The sequence below is a fragment of the Pelodiscus sinensis genome, chromosome 5 (genome assembly GCF_052426305.1).
Source record: "Pelodiscus sinensis isolate ZL-2025 chromosome 5, ASM5242630v1, whole genome shotgun sequence".
Classification (NCBI taxonomy): Eukaryota; Metazoa; Chordata; order Testudines; family Trionychidae; genus Pelodiscus; species Pelodiscus sinensis.
This window is the reverse complement of record NC_143056.1, coordinates 112,142,540-112,162,735: the sequence shown is the minus strand read 5'-3', so window position 1 is coordinate 112,162,735 and position 20,196 is coordinate 112,142,540. Positions and strand designations below refer to the sequence as shown.

At 45.1% G+C, this 20,196-nt stretch overlaps 1 protein-coding gene and 1 long non-coding RNA gene across 10 annotated transcripts in view; one reads left to right on the top strand and one right to left on the bottom strand.

Moving 5' to 3' along the window:
- PLEKHA7 (pleckstrin homology domain containing A7) overlaps window positions 1-20,196 on the top strand; it is a 291,638-nt gene that overhangs the window by 193,899 nt on the left and 77,543 nt on the right. For 8 of the 9 annotated variants that reach the window (XM_089778656.1, XM_075928055.2, XM_089778652.1 and 5 more), the window contains one exon: window positions 12,254-12,432. In XM_089778656.1, the coding sequence (XP_089634782.1) occupies window positions 12,254-12,432 (179 nt within the window). The remainder of the gene's footprint in view (window positions 1-12,253; window positions 12,433-20,196) is intronic. The other variant, XM_089778651.1, reaches the window with a different exon arrangement.
- Window positions 12,426-17,002, bottom strand: LOC149524365 (uncharacterized). Its single transcript, XR_016349708.1, has 3 exons — window positions 16,876-17,002; window positions 16,298-16,448; window positions 12,426-13,049 (listed from the first exon to the last, which is right to left on the bottom strand). It is a non-coding gene; the product is annotated as an uncharacterized LOC149524365 (long non-coding RNA).

Below are 20,196 nucleotides of genomic sequence, written 5' to 3'. Positions count from 1 at the left end.
CACAAAAGTTCATGATACTATCTACATATTTTGTTAGTCTTTAAAGTGATACCAGATTATTTGTTGATTTTTAAGTTTTTCCTGTTACAGACTAACTCGGCTACCCCTCTGAAGCAAAAGTAATTACGTTACTTCTGTCAAAATTCCTTCTCAAATATTTTATAGTATCCCAAATGGGATTCAGTTCGTCTCTGAGAATTAGCAAAATGTACTAACAGATTCAGCCATGGAGAAAGAAAAGAGGGAAAACATGTGGTTTAAGTAGTCTGAAGCTTTATTCACTTAACTTGGAATATCCAGAAATAAATCGTACAGTTCAGGCCATCATTCTGGCCTTCTTTATACATTCTTACCTGAGACCTAACCTGGTCCCAGTCCATTGCTTGGATCCCACCACTCTCCTCAAATGAAAGTTAAAGGGGGTTGGAAAAGAAATGTGAGGTGTCATCCCGCAGTATTGGACATTAGGAGCCCCAATTCCCCCTTTTCCAGCTTCCTTAGTGGATGCCATCTCCTAAATTCCATTCCAATTCCTATTTATCAGAGAGCCATATCCCTTCTGTAATGTGCACCTGTACTGCACACCTGCCACCTATTAAATTAGCGACATCTTGACCTATCCTCCTTAGATACTTCACAAGTTCCTTACTCAGAGCTGAATCCTGGTTCCCTGATGCTCCTTGTGCAGCAGAAGACACTGAGTCCATGGGCAGAGCTGGGAGTGTGGGGGTGTGCTGGAAAGTTTGCCCCCTTCGCCTTCTGTGAAAGTGCAGGGCAGTACCGGTGACAGACCCACCCCTCTTCTCTTCCTGCCAACTGAGCAGTTTGGAGGCAGGAAGCCGGAGCCAGGCAGTGTGGAGCAGCCTCTCCTCTGGCTAGTGCCATAGCAGAGACAGGGTGGTGTTCCCTTCTCTCTTCCTGCTGGTGCAGAGGGTTGAGCTGCCCCTCAGCTCCAAGTCCCCTTTCCTCAGACAGCTGGTAAGTGTCACAGGGGTGGAGGACCCAGCTCCATGGCTGACAGAACCCTCAGGGAACAGAGTCTGCAGGGGAGCCCTCCTGGCAAGCAGTTATCCCATCCCTGTCTACTGAGCCTCTAGTTACCCCCTCCCTGTCCACTGAGCTACTTCCTGGCCTCTCAGCCACTAGCTACCCCTCTCTGCACCCTGAGTTACCCCTCTGCTCTCACACAGCCTGTAGCTACCCTCTGCCTGCCCCGTGGCCAGAACCGTCTCATCCATAGGACAAATCGGGGCAGCTGCCCCAGGTCCCATGCTTTGGGCAGAGGGAGTTCCAGGGTGGGCTGCCTGTGGATAGGAGAGACCTGGGGGATTATGGAGCCTGGTGCAGGATGGCAGCAGCACCCCCCCCCCCCCACACACACACACAGATACTCGCTGCAGCAATGGGATTTGGAGCGGCCTGGCAGCCTGTCCTGCTGCACCACCCTCTCCCCCAGCCAGCTCCACTCCGCTTCTCCATTGCATCAGGAAATAGAGTGCTGCAGCCCTAGGAGAAGTGGCACAGAGCAGGCTGGGAGGGCGATGTAATGGAGCAGAGCAGGCTGGTGGGCTACTCTGGATCCCACCACTGTGGTGAGTGCAGGGGAGGGGGTTACCTCTGTTGCCGCCCCACACCAGGCCCTGTAATCCCCTGGGCCACATTGCTCAGGGGAGAGGGTAAGTGGCCAGAATGGGTGGGGCTTGGGGAAGGGATAGAGCGGGGCTGGGATGGGACAGGGCCTGTGGCAGGGTATTTGACTTTGCCCCTGCTCCTGGGTCACTGGGGAGGGTGTGCCTCAGGCTCCGCATCCCCCTGGGGACGGTCCTTTCCTAAGCTAATCCTTGGCCATGCTTAGTCCCTACATACTCTCTGCCTGCACATCCCCTAGTTACCCCCCGTCTGCAGCCTGAGCTAGCCACCTATCTGCACATAGCCCCTAGTTATCCCCTCGCCGCCCCTTGACACACAGCCCATAGCTCAGGGGTGGGCAATAATTTTTGCCCAGGGGCCACTTCAAACATTTTTGAAGTAGCACCTGGCCACCCTGGAAGGGGCTAGACCTAAACAGGAAGGGGCGGGTCTTAAATGGGAAGAGGCGGGGCTACCCCAGCCCCAGACCATAATTGGTCTGGGGGTGGGGGAGCTCCTTTGCCCCCCCTTCCCACTAGGCACCCATACCCTGGAAGAAGCTTGGCATGCTCCCCCACTCCCAGGCCAATCAGGGCCGGGGGGCAGGGGAGCGTGGGAAGCCTTCTCCTGCCCTGCAAGGAGCACGTGGCACTTTGAAGTGCTGCGGGCTCCTCGCTGGGCCAGGGCAGGGCGAAGGAAGTTTCATGCAGCTCTCCCACCCCCAGGACTTCAAAGCGCCACATGCTCCTGGAAGGGAGGGGCGGGGGGAGCAGCAGGGCCTCCATAGGCCAGATCCACCCTCTTGGTGGGTAAGATCCGGCCCACGGAGGCCCTTTTGCCCATCCCTGCCATACCCACTCCTCTTTCTAAACCCTGAGTTACCTCTTCCCTGCACCTTGGGCAGCTGTATTCAAACTTTTTGAGCTGAGCCTCTTCTTCTTCGAGTTATAATTTTTGGTTGCACCTCCCCTGCCACAACCTTGACAGACTGGGTGGCCAGGTGGGGTGTAGCACTGTGGAGGTGGCACTGCCCCCCCAGACCTACCATGTGAAGCTAGCTTGGACCTGCTGCCCCCTGCTCCCAAAATATAAATCATTCTTCACCCAGGTAGGGAAAGGGTTAGAGCCTGGACCTTGGTTCCCATCGGTGTGATACTTGCAACTCCCAACCACCTCTTGTCTCTGAGCACATCACGATCAAACCCTACAGTTACCTGACAGGTGACACATGAAAGGGGCAAGAGGGGGCACATGCCCCCCAAACACCATCGGCGGGAGGGGTAAAGGGCTGACCTGCAGCCAGCAGGCCCAGAGTCTCTGGCGTCTGGGAGAACTAGCAGGGGGACTGGCACCTATATCAAGGGTCCACCCGTGCCCCCGCACTCACTGGCTGCAGCAGGGGAACTGGAGCAACACTACTGCAGCTCGCTCTGCTCTCCTAGTGCAGCACTTAAGGGAGGAGATGGACTGCCCCTGCTCTCACTGGCGGGAAGCAGAGTGAAACGGCTGAGGGAGTAGGCTGACCTGGGGTTGCCACTGCTGTTGAGTGTGGGGAGCCATGACCCCTGCTGCCAGCACAGGACCCCCTGTCCCTCTAGTTCCCCAGGTGGCATTGGTTGGGGAAAGAAGTAGGAAATGGGGTGGGGATGGGAGGGTTGTCCTGGCCCTTCCCCAGGCAGGAAGCAGTCACATGGCTGGTGGCCCATGTGTCACACCTCACCAGTTGACCCTGACTACTCCTATACTTGAGTGGCCTCCTCTTAGCCCAGACCTCCATGGCCCCCTTTCTACTGCTGGGCCCAGGAGTTTTTATAGTATTTTGGAAGAGGGATTGATCTGATTGCCATTGACCTTGCTTGCATTTGAGCAATTTTACCAGGTGTCCTGTATTCACCATAGGGAAATATGGTCACCGTACTAAAGTAAGTCCATCCCCTTTCTTTCTCCTTTATTAACCTAATTGCAGTGGTAACCCTGACAGGAGCTCCATCCCCTTTTCTTGCTAGATGGACAAAAAGCCATTATACTTTCAGTAATGATCTCTTCACCAAGCCAAAGGAAAAATATCTCCTTATGTCATGTAGGATTGTATTGCAAAGCCAGTATTATGCTATTACTCATTAGAAATCCATGCATACATAGACTGCTTTGCATTATTAGTAAAAGATTATTTGTTGGGCTGATATTGACTCTCTCTAACCCTTTACTTGATATTTGAATGCGAGTTTAAAGCCAGGACGAGTTGCTTTCTTATCTCAGAACAAAATTTTGTAAGAGGGGCAAGAATAGATTTCCTGGGATTCCTATAGCAGTGATAACATGGGACTGTTCAGATTCCACATCTACAGCTTCATGTGTCAGCTTGTAGAATTTCAAGAGCACTGAGTTACCAGAATTCTGTCACTCACTAGCCATTACATTTATCTAATCTGTTAAGTACCCTTATATATAGAGAGCATTGTATGTCATAGCTAAATGCTGCTAGAAATAGAAAACACAAAAAGATTATTCCCAAAATAAAGACAGGAGTTTTTTCACACTGAAGTCCTAGACAAGTGGAAAAATGCATCCTGTCACATTTTAAATGTGGTCTGGCTTCTATTTAGATTAATGTAAAATGCCAGTTACAATATACATATGAGTTTAGTTATTGGACAGCTTCAAAAATTAGCTTTGAGTGAAAGCTGTTGTTCAAGTTCTGCGCGAACATTTTTGTATAACAAATTCATGAGCCTAAAGATTTTTAGAGCAATTCGGGTAGAAGAATTCAAACAAACAAACAAAAAACAATCACACACACAACCACTACCACACACATTTGAATGATTTTGCCAGCCTGTAACATATAAAAATAATTATTTTAAGAGTCGAGACCTTTGGGAGTTTGTAGGTTTTGTAAACTTTCTTCATTGATTTGATAAGACCTGAGTTCATGCTTTTATTTCTTTTGCAATATTTAACTTGTGTCACCTACAGTAGTACATAGAGTACAAGCTGTTTTTCAATGTAAGGGCACATCTACGCTGCATACTTATTTAGGAATAAGCTACTTCAAAATTTATATTTTGAAATAACGTGTCTACACAGCAAATGGCCATGAAATAGTGCTGAGCTATTTTGAAATAGAGCGTCCATACTATGGGATGCTGAAGTGTATTTAAGGCTACCTGGAAGCACTTCAGGCATGGCATCCCTGCTGCCCTGGAGTGGGAGCTATGCTCCCTGGCCATGGCATAGGCCTGCCTGCGCTCCTGCCTGGTCCCAGGCTGGGGACCAACTGGCTAAGTAGAAGTTCTGTAGAAAAGGACCTGGGGATTACAGTGGATGAGAAGCTGGACATGAGTCAACAGTGTACCCTTGTAGCCAAGAAGGCTAAGGGCATACTCAGTTGCATTAAGAGGAACATTGCCAGTCGATCCAGAGATGTGATTATTCCTCTTTACTCGGCTCTGGTGAGGCCACATCTGGAGTAGTGTGTCCAGTTCTGGGCCCCCACTTACATGAAGGATGTGGATGCATTGGAGAGGGTCCAGCGGAGGGAACCAAAATGATTAGGGGGCTGGAGCATATGACCTACGAGGAGAGGCTGAGGGAGTTGGGTCTATTTAGTCTGCAGAAGAGAAGAGTGAGGGATGATTTGATAGCAGTCTTCAACTTCCTGAAGGGAGGTTCCAAAGAGGCTGGAGAGAGGCTGTTCTCAGTAGTGATGGATGGCAGAACAAGGAACAATGGCCTCAAGTTGCAGTGGGAGAGGTCCAGGTTGGATATTAGGAAAAACTATTTCACTAGTAGGGTGGTGAAGCACTGGAATGGGTTAGCTAGGGAAGTAGTGGAGCCTCCATCCCTAGAGGTGTTTAAGTCTCGGTTTGACAAAGCCCTGGCTGGGTTCATTTAATTGGGATTGGTCCTGCCTTGGACGGGGGGCTGGACTTGATGGCCTTCTAAAGTCTCTGCCAGCTCTATGATTCTATGAACACTTGCTCCTGGGTGCGCATATGGCCCCTGTGGCCCGGGCTGTCAGCCTTCCAGTGTCTGGTGTGGAGATCCTGGCTGTTTGCCTCCTCTCCCCATACCTCAGTGAGGTCCAAGATCTCCACACCAGACCAGGAAGGCACACACCTCTTTCACCCCTGGGCAAGGTCCTGGGAGCTGGCTGCCTACTTGGCTGAAGCAGTGGAGGGCCCAGGTGGAGCACGGGGGTGGTTCATGGTGGCAACAAAATCTGTAAAGGCTGCTGGTGTGTGGCACAGGGCTGGCAGGGCCCGCATTGTGCCACAAGCCCTTTTCCCGTGGCTAAACTACCTGTTGTTCTTCCTGCAAGGAGGTTTAACAGGTAGTTCGATTTAGGGGCTTTAATTCGAAATACCAGGTCCCTGCCGCGTGTAGACGCGGACAGTTAGTCCGGACTTGTAAATTTCAAAAATGGCGACTGGCCGGGAAGATGCAAATCAAGTGCGGGATATTTAAATCCCGGGCTTGATTTGCAACTTTAAATGCCTACATTAGCCTCCCTTGTTCGAACTAAGGGGCTAGTGTAGACATACCACAGGAGGAGGTATGGGTGCCAGAGAGGATTCTAGCCTGTGGGAAGGTTTAGAAGAGGTTGCAGAGTCAGGGAGGGACTGAGGTGTCAGAGGCAGGCTTTAGCTGGGAGGCACTTACCTAAGCAGCTCCCAGCCATCAGCACTCTCAGGAAGACTTCCTTGCCAGCAGCCCCAGACGTCTGGCTGGCCGGCTGGCTGTGCATGTGGCTCTCTGTGCCACGAGGAGGGAGGTAAAGGCCTCCCTGCCCTTAGCAAAATCTCTGTTTCTATTGGCCAGAAACCGGAAAATGGGAACTGAGAAATTGTGTTGCACCGCCTTTGTTTCAGCAAAATCTTTCAGCTCCCATTGGCTGGTTTCCGGCCAGTAGGAGCTGAGAAATTTTGCTGGGGATGGGGTCAGCATGCTGAAGCCTCTTCCTTCCTCCCTCCTCCCTGCAATGTGGTGACACACAGAGAGCATCTAGCTGCTTTTATCAGGGGTGGGTGCAGGCCGGATCAAAAAAGTGGACTAGATCCGGCCTGCAGGCCATATCTTACCCACCCCCGATGTATAACTTCTGTGTCAGTTAGGTATCATTTCAGTAACAAGGCACATAGATCCAAAAAATAAGAGATCCTAATCTTTGCCTGAAAAATAGAGGTCATTTTTTCTGGATATTTGAATGTCCTTTATCTGTGAAAATCAGGATTTTCTATGTTGAGCTGTTCTTCATTGCTGAGACCTGTTGGGACCTGGGCTGCTATCTTTGTCAGTTATTCACAGTATCTCACTGCTTCCTGAAGTTGGTGTTGACATACTTCACTCTTTTATTTATATATATATATATATATATATATATATATATATATATATACACACACACACACACTCACTGCAATACACACACACACACACACACACACTCACTGCTTCCTGAAGTTGGTATTGACATACTTCACTCTTTTTTACACACACACACACACACACACACACACACACACACACACACACACACACACACACACGTCTCACCGAACCACGGTGAGCCCCGCTTGCCAGCCGCCTGTCTGGCGATCTGCGCATGCACAGATTGTTCTGCGCATGCGCAGATCGCTCAAACCCGTAGCCAGATTTAAGTCAAATAAGCTACCAGGGAGCCTTCCCTGTTGGCCCTATGGTAGCTGATGTACCATAAAATCTGTCCAGTGAATTTGTTACTGTGATGTAAACTGAGGAAATGCCACACTCGGTATACCTGAAAGGGACTGTTTCACACTTTGGAATGGAGTAAGGTGGGGAGGGGAGTTCTCAGCTTCTATATTTCCTCAAGAGTTGTTCTGTCTAGTTCCCCTTCCCTCTCCACATAATGTTGATGACAGTTTTTACAGGGAACTGAATCACAGTCAAGCTTAGCAGTCAGATACTCCTACATTTGGCTCATAAGTGTTGTATAAATTTGATACTTTCCAACCAAGGCATAAGAGGAGTTATTCTGTTCTGTTTTCATAAGAAATTGTGATGCCTGATTTTCAAAAGCTGCTAACTTTCATTGTATAATTGTGACTTAGTTTAGTATTTCTATTTGTGAACTTAATAGCTGTAGACATTTAACATTAGTTATTACTTGCTTTAATTAGTGTAGTTTTGTGTTAAATATATTCCTTTAAAACCTGAATCGTTTTACTATTTTAACTTGTTCAACTTTTTTGTCCTTATCTTGTCCTTGCTGGTATGCTCTTGGGGTTTGCTCTCCATTTCTCCTTCTGTGCCTTATGGGAGAGAGCCTGCTTTTTCCTCTGTCTGTCCAGAATAAGGCATCTGAATGCATGAATAGGTACCAGTATTATTTTCCCCCCATTGTGTATGTGCATGTATTTTTATTTCAGGTTTTTTTAGTATGCTGTAGATATCCTGGATAGCAATTGTTAAAAATCAAAAATAAGACTCTCAAAACTCTCTTATGTCTACTAGCAATGACAGCCAGACACTAGCATAAGGTGGTTGTTTTTTCCATGTGCGTTAGCAGCATATCAAACAGATATATGGAATATGTTTGAATGTTTTTTTGACCAATTTTACATTTTCTTAACTCTTTTGAGAGAGAGTTTTTGTTAATATCATGATACCTTTATTGTTCATTCTCTGAGGCTATACATGTAATTTGTTCATTCTTTCAAGGGAGCAGGTGTCATATACATATTGCTCGCTGCTTATACACTTTGTTAGGCCTATAGTGACCTGCAGCCTCTTCCAATTGTATGGTGAACACTTTACTCTGAGAGACTAGAATTCACTTTGAGAAAAAGACATGTTGTAACCGCAATCAGGTGGATTTGAACCTGAAACCTCTGGAGCTTAGTATAGGAGCTTCTACCCTCTGAGCTAAAAGCCAACTGCATCTTGGCCTATGCTGTAGAGGTCTCTTGTTCTTATCTGTTGCTGTGATCTAGGTGCCACTGTATGCAACAGTGAACCACACTAGGTGTGTGGGTTACATACTCACCTCTAGGTGAGGAAGCGTCTCCCCAGCTTCAGAGACCCAGTTAAGATCCCAGACAAGTCCCCACTTGTAACCGCCATGGTGTGGATTTAAATCTGGGACCTTTGGAGCTTAGTGTAGGAGCCTCTACCATTTGCGCTAGAAATCAGTTGGCTCACAACCCGTGGGTCGTGGCTATCTTTCTGGGGGGGGGCGCAGCGCCAGACTGGCCCCCATTTTGTTTTCCCGGCTTGGTGCCCAACGTACACAGGGGCAGAGGGAGTGGCAGGGGAGTGGACTGGCACTTTAAATTAAAGGGGCCACAACAATTTTTTTTTTCTCAACCAAAATTTTCCTTGCCCTTGGGGTCGCGAATTAAAAAAGGTTGAACACCACTGCTGTAGAGGTCTCTTGTTCTTATCTGTTGCTGTGATCTAGGTGCCACTGCATGGGCGAGTGAGCCATACTAGGCAAAAAGTTCTTGCATAAAAATTCTGCAGTGTAGACGTAGCCTAGGTGTGTGGGTTACAATATCACATTAGTCAGTATATACTGGTCAATGAAGACTATTTGATTTTAAGCAGCAGGCTCAGCTTTATTAACTTAACCCTTGGGAGAGACATGTTCCATCTCCTGTGTGTCTCTTGTACCAGGCATTTAAGTGTGTTCAGTACAAAATTACATGGTTCCTACCCTACAACCTCATAATTTTGGGTAGACTCTTCAGCCTATCTGTAGGCCACCACTCACTTCTGAATCTTCCCATCATTCCCACTTTAAGAAGGACAAGAGTTTAGCAAAATGGGTCTTCAATCTGCAGACCCTTCAGATATCCCCTTCTCCCATAGTCACAAGATCGTCCATCAGGGAAATTCCATGTCTCTTACTTCTGGAAGTGGGACCTTTTGGCCTTTATGCACACTGGGCAGTGGCAGCAAGTTGGGATGAACTAAATAGTCCTACAAATAACTAATACTAATTTCTAAGTCCTACTTCTTTTTAACAAAACTATGCTTCCATTTTACTATGAGGTAAGTGACAAAACACAGCAGGCCTCTATTGGCTGGCCAAATGGAGGCAAAAGGCCTTGGAATCCCGGGCACATACTATCTCCCTTTTTCTGGGCTTTCCAGTTTAACACACTATTGATCTGATCAACTTTCCTGCCTTGTGAGATGGGAGGTGGCAGCCAAAAGACTTGCACTAGAACAAAATATGATGGAGCTTACAGAAAATAAGAGGGCTTCCTTGCAGTAGTCATGTAGGGGAGTGAAAGACCATACTCAAATGTTTTGTAGCCCTTCTGTGAAAAGGGAAGGGAGCAAATTGTTTACAAAACATGATGTGCTGAAATAGTGGGGGAGAGGAAACCCTTTTATTTTAGAATACGTTTGCACATGGCTGAAATGAAAGTCATATGTTATCACTAGTAAGTAATTTCAGCGTATACAATATCACGTATGAAGCTTCACACAAGATCATTGTTTTTTCAAAACTGTTTGTGTTTCTGAAGCCAAGTATGAGCAAGAATTTTTCAACATAGAATAACAAAGGGGAAAAGATTCCACCAAAACCAAAGTCCAATTGTAAGTTAAATGTGGAATGTATCTTTTAAAATACAGGCATGTTTAATATATGTGAATGAAGAACTCCCTTGTTTCAAAAATGCTTTTGTGCAGTTAGTATTTGTGTGTGTTGATAATAGTTGTAGTTTGTTCAAAAACTGTGACCAATTAAATTACTAATGTGCTCAAAATATTCACTGCATGAGCCAGAATTCCAGTGCTTGGAAGTGCAACAAAAACACAGATTCATAAATTCTGTGACTAAATAAATATAACCAAATAAAATTAAAACTTCTCAAGCCAAAATAGAGGATTTTTGAAGTACTAAGAAGTACAGAGAGAATTTGCTGACCTCACTTATGAGTCTGTGAATGGCTGTCAGTTGCTTGTAATTTTGTTAACAGTAGCAGATGAGTTCTGATTGTCTACTTTTGATGTGGATTTATAAAGTACCATACACAAAATGCTGTAGTTTGTTTAAGAAGGAGCATCTGATGAGACTTACTTATAATGTAGGTACCATATCTTTATGGAACTGTAAGATCTGACTATACGTAACTCGACTAGAATAATGAAAACACCCATTTGATATAAAATTATGTACATATTGTGACAAAGCTCCTACTTAAACTTGGTGGGTCCTGCACTTTCAGGCAGATTTGCTTGCTTCAGAAATTCACAACAGTCCTCAATTTTAGGCACCACGCTTAGGATATTAGCTTGTTGTTTGTTGAGTTCATCTCATGATTGGCCAGTGTAAGATAAAGAACGAGAATAAACTCTACAGTCCTTTCCCTGAATGGGAATGGGGAGTAGGTGTTGGGGGGAAATCCATGCCCACCCACTACTCCTGATTCCAGAGCCCTCTAATAGGAGCTGCCTTTGAAAGTCTCCCAACACCTGCTATGAGACAGCTACCATACTGCTGGGCTACTTCCCCACACCTTACCCAGCACCTTCCTTCTCTCAGGTTTGTTCTCCTAGTGTCCACTTGGTGTTTGTTTCCTTCTACACCCAGTAGCATATTTGTCCATCTTCGCAGCTACTCGCATGCCTGACCAACTGGAGGGAAGCTCTTTTTTTAATTAGTCTCAACTGGTTTCCCTAATTGACCCCAGGTGACCTAATCGGCCCCCAGGCTCAGCTGACTCTGCAATACTATTCCATTAGCCCCAGGTACTCAACTGCCCCTGATCCTACTCTACTGATTCTATACCATCCCCTCCCAGTTACCCTGGAACAGAGATCTTCTTAGTCTGAGGTAATGTACCTCCCAAACTCCAATAGGACTACTTTTTGTATCCCTACTACCTGACCTTGTCACAATATATACAATAGAAATGTCACAGAGTTAAAGTTTAATACTTAGCTGCTGGCAGCTTCATATATCTAAATATCTCAAATAGTTTTGATTTGGAGATAGCATGTGGAATCTTTTTGTATGCAATAGTATTTGAAATAGAGTATCATGAGCTTTAATAATTCAATAAATGTTTCTAATTTTAGCATCAAATCCAGTGTTTTTGCAACTAACTTAATATTTTTTGAAGTTTATTTTTAACCTTGAGGTCCTAACATGCAATATAATTATTCCTAAAATTCTAGTTTAAAAAGATGAATTTCTTCTAAGCAGATTGCTTCATGATATGATCTAGGAAAATTGACTTGCGCAATTCTTGCTAAAAGATCCATTTATTTGTTTTATGTTCACACCAAATAAAATGCATTAAGTAAGATAGGAGTAAAAAGAAAAGCTCTAAATTTTTGGTATGAAAAATAGAACAAAATGCTGCAATGTTATTTTAATGTTATGAAAAGGGAAAGAATTGCACCGTACTAACGGATCTAAAATAAAATGACAAAGTGCCATTAAACTCAATATTTGTCACACTGCAGTAGTTATTATAGTGTGATATCTTCTATTTTTAATACAGGAGCTGGATACTGAGAGAACTTTTAACTTTTTTTAAGGTTACCAATGAAGTTATAATAAATTTTTAGGCTCCGAATAATAGTTTGTATAATTTGTCTTTGCTTTTTGTTTTTTGCTTTACAGGCTGTCCACACAGGTATGAGGGCATACATTTATAATAAAAGTTCTGTTATTGGCTCTCAGGCAGAGCATTCGGGAATGCGCACTTACTACTTCAGTGCAGATACCCTGGAGGATATGAATGGGTGGATCCATGCCATGAATCAAGCTGCTCTTATGCAAACACGTTCATCACAGAAGAGGCAAGTTCAACATGTTATTAACTTGTAGCTAAAAGTTTTTCTCAAAAATCAGAGTGGGGAGTTAAATTACATTTTTAGAAGGCAAGAGAATATGCTGTTTTCATTTTAAATTTTTAAATCAGTCAATAAGGTGTATACAGTTTGTTCTGATTTTAAAGGAATTTGCATTTTTATAGGGCCTTATTTAGTGCAGTGTTTCTCAGCCTTTATAAAAAAAAGTACCCCTTTAAAAAAAAAAAAAAAAGTACCTACAGTTTTCAGATACACACAATTTTTTTCTACCACTGCAACACACTTGTTCAAACAACTTAATTGTAGCCGTGAGGGCGATGACATTTTTGGGTGTAAAAAGTACAAAAATATTAAAATGCTGTAAAACTTAAAACAAAAATTCAGTTTCTTCTTCGGTGATGTCCCCGTGTGTGCTCCACTTGAGGTGTCAGGCTTGTCCCGGCGCCACAGGTCGGAGAGTCGTCAGCCATGGTCCAGCTGGACCTCGTATGTGCGGGGTGCGTGCTGCTTGCGCTGAGTCCGGCTTCCCGCCAGTTCCTCCTTACCATTCAACGGTCGCAGCGGAGCAACTCCCTTCTCAACTGTTAACCAAGTTTTCTGTATCTCTGTAAATAATTAGTTAGTCAGCTATTAGTAATTAGGTATTAAGTTAGTTAGTTAGTTACAGTTCTCTGACTATTTCCCCGTTTAAAAAAAAAACTAAAAAAACACTTTTCTTCAGTTTGAAAATGCCAGTTTCCTCCGGCTTCAAGAAGTACTCTGAGTGCCATGACGCCATGCCGGCGTCTGATGGACACTCACTTTGTGTCAAATGCCTGAACGAGGGGCATGTATCCCACAAATGCCCCCACTGCCAAAAACTGACTGGCAGAGCCAGACGGGACCGCGAGATGCGGCTGAAGCTGCTTCTCTACAGCTGCAGGTCAGGCAATCACAGCGAATTAACCCGGAGACCCTGAAAACCCCAACCCTGACCGTGTCATGTAAGAGGAGGGGCCAGAAATCATTCGGGCACCATATCAGGGAGTCCTGTGGCACCTTATAGACTAACCGAAGTGTTGGAGCATAAGCTTTCGTGGGCAAAGACCCACTTTGTCAGATGCATGTAGTGGAAAATTCCAGAGGCAGGTATAAATATGCAGGTCAGAATCAGGCTAGAGATGACGAGGTGGAACCAATCAGGGATTGTGAGACCCACTTCTAGTAGCTGATCTGGAGGTGTGACTACCAAGAGAGGAGAAGCTGCTTTTGTAGTTAGCTAGCCATTCACAGTCTTTGTTTAATCCTGAATTGATTGTGTCAAACTTGAAGATGAACTGTAGCTCAGCAGTTTCTCTTTGAAGTCTGGTCCTGAAGTTTTTTTGCTGCAGGATGGCTACCTTTAGATCTGCAATTGTGTGTGCAGGAAGATTGAAGTGTTCCCCTACAGGTTTTTGTATGTTGCCATTCCTAATATCTGATTTGTGTCCATGGAATGGCCACGGCGACATGAGTGGTTATGAGACGGTTTTCGTGGCTACAGATGGCATCCGTGCCTAAGGATTTACAATCTAAGGTAGAAGACCTGCCTTTTGACAGAGTATTCACAGAGAAAATGGACCAAGTTCTGCATTCGGGCAAGGATTTTAGAACTACCCTGAAAACGTTAGGGATGTATACACCTCCATATCGTCGCAAACGATATACTTCCTACTTCAGACAGAGACCCTTCTCATATGGGGGCACCGAGATTCAGACAACGAGACCACCCACAACAATAATGCCCCAAATCACGTCAACAAAAGCAAAGACTGCAAACCGGATGAAATCCTAATTCCCAGAACAACAAACAGCAAGTTTGATGACATGATCGAGGGACTGAGGACCGTTCCTTTAATGTCCGACCCGGAAACACAGAAGTTATTCCATCTTCAACTGAGACCGTATCAGCACAGATGGTTTACCATCACCACTGACTGTTGGGTCTGGGAGATAGTAACATCAGGATACTCCATCCCTTTTCTTTCCTGCCCCCCACTACCTCTCCAACCCTGTCCTTTTTCAGTGACCCATCTCACGAGAATCTCCAAATGCAGGAGGTTCTCCGTCTCATAGAGATTGGTGTGGTGGAGGCAGTACCCAATCAATTTTGGGGCAAGGGATTCTACTCCCTCTATTTTCTCACTGAGAAAAAATTGGGAGGATGGAGACCGATCCTGGACCTTCGCAATCTCAATCAGCATCTCAGGAAGCAGATATTCAGGATGGTGACTCTAACTTCTGTATTTCCAGCCCTGAACAAAGGCAATTGGTTGACGTCCCTCAATCGACAAGATGCGTATTTCCACGTGACGATACACCCAGCACACAGACGTTTTCTGAGGTTTGTTGTAGGCATGCAGCACTTTCAGTACGAAGTCCCTCCGTTTGGCCTCTCCTCTGCACCCAGAGTGTTTTCAAAGAGACTTGCAATGGTAGCAGCCTACCTTCATCGTCAAGGCATCATGATCTTCCCATACCTGGACAATTGCCTGATCAAGGTTCATTCGTTCGAAAGTGCACTGTCGGCCACTCAGGTCACACGAGACTTATTCACAGATGTGGGTCTTGTATTGAACGTTCCGAAGTCTTCGCTCATACCACAAAAATCCCTTGTGTTTATTGGGGCACGATTAGATTCTATGATGGCCAAGGCCTATCTTCCTACAGAAAGGTTTCACAGAATTCAAAACCTCACACAGACACTGTCCCTTAGCCCAAGAGTGTCAATACTTACTTGCCTCCAAGTCCTGGGACACGTGGTGGCAACGACATATGTAGTGCAACACGCCAGACTACGCCTCAGGTGTCTGCAACATTGGCTGCTGTCCATGTATCGTCTGGGCAATTGTGACATACACAGGCTAGTAACATTGCCACTGACAGTGAAACAATCCCTCGCATGGTGGAATTCACCGACCAACATGCTCTCCGGGGTTCCTTTCCACCATCCGCATCCCACTGTCCAAGTTACTTCGGACACCTCTCTCCTAGGATGGTTGCCCACTGTGAGGGTGAATTCGCTCAAGGCCATGGAATGCTCAGGAAGCCCTGTAGCATATCAGTCTTCTAGAACTCAGGCGGTGTTCAATGCATGCAAGACATTCCTTCCCAGGATCTGTGGTCAGATGGTTCAGGTCTTCTCCAACAACAACACCACGGTGTACTACACCAACCGATGAGGGGCCCGATCAAGGTCCCCGTGTGCAGAAGCCACGAAGCTATGGAATTGGTGTATTAATCACAAGATCACTCTCATAGCAACATGCCTACCTGGCAAAAACAATTCCATTGTAGATGCCTTGAGCAGACACCTTTTTCCTCAACACGAATGGGAACTCAATCACGAAGTGGTCCTTTCCATATTCCAACGCTGGGGGCACCCCAGTATAGACTTGTTTGCCACACATCACAACACCAAATGTCCTAGATGCTGTTTGAGAGCCAGTCTGGGCCCCAAATCTCTGGGGAATGCGTTCCTGATCAGCTGGACTCACCACCATCTTCTCTATGCTTTCCCTCCCATTCCACTTCTCCCGAGAGTGCTAGAGAAGATAATCGATAGCAGGGCCACGGTAATACTAATAGCCCCCTTCTGGCCCAGACAGACCTGGCTCCCTCTTCTACTGCAAATGTCTCGGCAACCACCATTTCCGTTACCCAAACGACGAGATCTGCTCATGCAGCCAGGGATGTTCATGGCACAACTGCAAATCGACTGAATGCACCTCACGGCATGGCTCCTAGCTGGTTCCATAGCACAGAAGCACTTTGTTCACAAGAGGTGAAATGTATATTACTTCATAGCAGACGTGACTCCACACGAAAGACTTACCTTCATAAGTGGCATCGGTTCCATTCCTGGTGTGTAGACAACAGGTTCGATGCGCTGTCCACTCCAATTCACTGCATTCTGGACTATGCCCTCCATCTGCACCTCTCTAAACTGGATCTTTCATCTATTAAAGTCCCTCTTTTGACGATTTCTGCATTCAGACAATCAATTGAAGGCTTTTCAATTATGTCTCACCCAATGACTAAACATTTCCTGAAGGGATTAATGAACTTACACCCTCCACACAGGAAACCACCTACTCTGTGGGATCTTGAGTTTGTTTTGGACACTCTCACATATCCACCCTTTGAGTCTTTAGCCACATGTGACATTCAGGCTCTCACCACGAAGGTGCCATTCCTTCTAGCCATAACGTCAGCCAGATGAGTTGGAGAATTGGCATCTCTTTCGGCCGATCCTCCATACACCCTGTTTACCAACCAAGGGGTAATACTATGCTCGCACCCAAAATTTCCACCAAAGGTGAATTCAGAATTTCATATCAATGAACTTATAATACTCTCGATTTTTTTTTACCCCAAACGACATGCAACGACTCATGAAGCCCGTCTACATACCTTAGATGTCCTCAGGGCGCTCACTTTTTATCTGGATCGGACTCGCCCTTTTCAACAATCCCAGCAGCTTTTCCTGTGCTCTGATGGAAAATCCAAGGGCCAACTGTTGTCTTTGCAGCAGATATCTAAATTAATCGTGAAATGTATTACCACTTGTTATACTTTACGGAACAAGCCCATATCAATGCCTATTACAGCACATTCCACTAGAGCAACCGCCACTGCTCTAGCCTTTCTCAAAGGAGTCGCAATCCAAGATATTCGCTGTACGGCGACATGGTCTTTGGACAAGACTTTTGCTAAGCACTATGCCATCAACACAATTGCTCGAGAATCAGCACTGGCCTCTGTGGTGTTGTCTACAGCAGACGCATCTTAACTCAAATCCCCGCTCCGCAGATGAGGCTACTGCTCTGTACTCCCCTCAAGTGGAGCACCCACGGGGACATCGCCGAAGAAGAAGAGGAAGTTACTCACCTTGTGCAGTAACGATGTTTCTTCAAGGTGTATGTCCCCGTGGGTGCTCCACAACCCGCCCTCCTCCCCTCTTCGGAGTTTCTCCTTATGTTTTTCAGGAGTGATTCGGTTTGGAGGAACTGGCGGGAAGCCGGATTCAGCGCAAGCTAACAATCAGCATGAGCAGCACCTCCCCCCCCCCCCCCACGCATGTGCAGTCTGGATGGACCATGGCTGACAACTCTCCGACCTGCGGCGCCAGGACGAGCCTGACACCTCAAGTGGAGCACCCCCGGGGACATACACCTCGAAGAAATGTTATTACTGCACAAGGTGAGTAACTTCCTCTTTCTCTGAATTTCAGTTGTGCTGACAAACCCCCCAGGCTTCTCTCGAGTACCCTAAAGGGTACTTGTACCACTGGTTGAGAAACACTGCATTAGTGTACCTGGATTCTAATGACTCAAAAAGCTAAGGAACACCAAGTAAAGAAAACCCTATATTCAAAATTACTTCGACAGCTTCAGTGGTGCTGGTACACAAAGAAAGTACTAGGGCTTGTCTACATGGAGATGTACTGTGGAGCAAGCCAAGGTGTGAATCTGTAGCACACTAGCCTGTTCCACACTAAGGATATGTCTACACCACAGAATTTTTCCGAAAAAACTACACTTACGTTCACATTGCAATTGCATTCTTTCGACAGAAAGTCGAAAGAACAGAGAGGTTTTTCCGACAGCGGTAAACCTCTTTCTACGGGGAGGAAGCCTTTTTCCAAGAGAGCTCTTTTGGAAAAAGGCATGTGTGGACTGGAAAGAAGTTTTTTTTTTTTTTTTTTTGGAAAGAAGAGGCCTCCAGGAAAAAGCAAAAAAACACAGGTGCCCTGGTGGCCACTCCATCCACAGCAATCAGAACTTAAATGAGAGGTAGCATCCAATGAATGTGGATGCTATCTTTCAAAAAAGCACATCGCTTTTTCATTGTGCTTTTGCTGTGTAGCTGCTCTCTTTCTAAAGAAGTTTTTCCAGAAGATCTCTTCCAGAAAAACTTCTTCCGAAAGAAGCCTGCAATCTAGACATAGTCTAAGCCACTATATGGGCCTGTTAATGCACATTAAAAAATTCATAGTGTGCTTGAACTTACATGACTTTGTGCAATGCAGATAAGTCAGATCCTGGCTTGCTGCACACTACATCTCTGTGTGAACAAGCCCTTTGAAATAAACCAAACTTAAAAAGAGGCAAAAAATGGCAAAAAAAAAGAGAACCTTTTGGAGAGAAGTGCAATGAGGATACTTTTTTCAAATTTCTAAGAGTAATGAGTTAAAACCAAATTATAAGAAAAGGACGGATATACTTACAAACCTTGATTATCCATGCATTTTAGTTATGGCATGTAAATTTACAGCTTCATCTTGGAAACTAGTATTTGTTAACATCTTCCCATACTGTATTTTTACTACTGTGTTTTGTAACATTTTGGGGCACAGATGTGCTTTAAGTTACGTATCTAGTGCTGGGAAGTCCTCCTCTTTGACTTCAGCTACTAGGTGCTGCTTTAGCTTTAGAAAACTTCTGAAGTACTGAATTCTGCAGTCTAGCAAAAAGCAATCGCTGAGCAGTAAACTTTCAAAGAGGTGGGGATGGGGAGCTAGTAGTTGAAAATGTTCTTTCTCAGTTGGGACATAAATAGACAAAGAAAGACAGACTCAGTTTTTAAGACCATCCCTAACTATATTTAGGTGATGGTTTAGAAAAGACTATGAATTCTACAAGAGTAATAACATGTTAAGATTATCTCACACCTTAGTATTTACTCTTTTTTTGTGATGTCAATTTAATGCCATCTTAGCAGAACTTCCTTCAATGTTCACATCAAGGTTTATAATATTTAGCACCCGTCTATTTTTTTCTATAATTTTTAAATTAGATACCTTTTTGGAGGTTACTGGCTGATATGTGGAGGCACACCAGGCAGAGGTTGTTAATTATATGTTTTTATTTCAGATAGAAGGTAATACAGAACAAAACTTAACTTCTGAGTTGTTGAGATGACACAAAGAGGGGGACCCATAGTTAGAAATGAATTGTACTTATAGCTGGTCACCAACAGGGAAGAGCAAAAGCAGTTTAAGTCCTTAGGAGGTGCACATTGAAAAACCATCATAGAAATAAAAAGTTGATAGCTTGAGTGTAACAGCAAAATGTACTCAGCAACAAGATACTGTTAGTGCTGGCTTCTTATAGGGCACCTAAGTCTAAGTCATTGTTACAGCTTATTCAAATATTAGTTGATTTTGGTCAATTTTTTTCACTCACTCCTTCTGTTTTGTGTGTACATATTACATAAAATTAGTGGAACTTGAAGATGCATAGCCTTGATTTGTCTCATCCTTGCCAATGTGACAATGCTCTCCTTGCTAGCTGGAATGCAATTTTGATTAGCCTAGAGGCAATGGGACACCTTCTGCCTTCACATTTTTTTCCTCTACACCCTCTGCTATTGGATAGTAGAGACTTGGAGGGGCAAACTGATTGGTTCTCACCCACTAAATATGTAGAACTAGGTAGTTTCTCTTTTCCTATACTGCTGTCTGTAGCTAGTTTGAGCTCTTTGGCTTTCTGCTGGTGACTTATCAGTTTGACCATGTTAGATCCTGCTGTTGCTGACCCATATCCAATGAGCTTGATCTCTTTTAATAGAGAACTACGTTGATGTCCATGCTTTGTTTGGAGAAATTGGCAAACTGCTGAGTGGGTTTTTCATCTTCCATCCAGCATTTAGGAAGTTAGGTTTGGGGGCTTTCAGTGTCACTGTTGCTACTTAGCAGGTTCCAGTGTAGCTGGTAAGCTAAAAAGAGTTTGA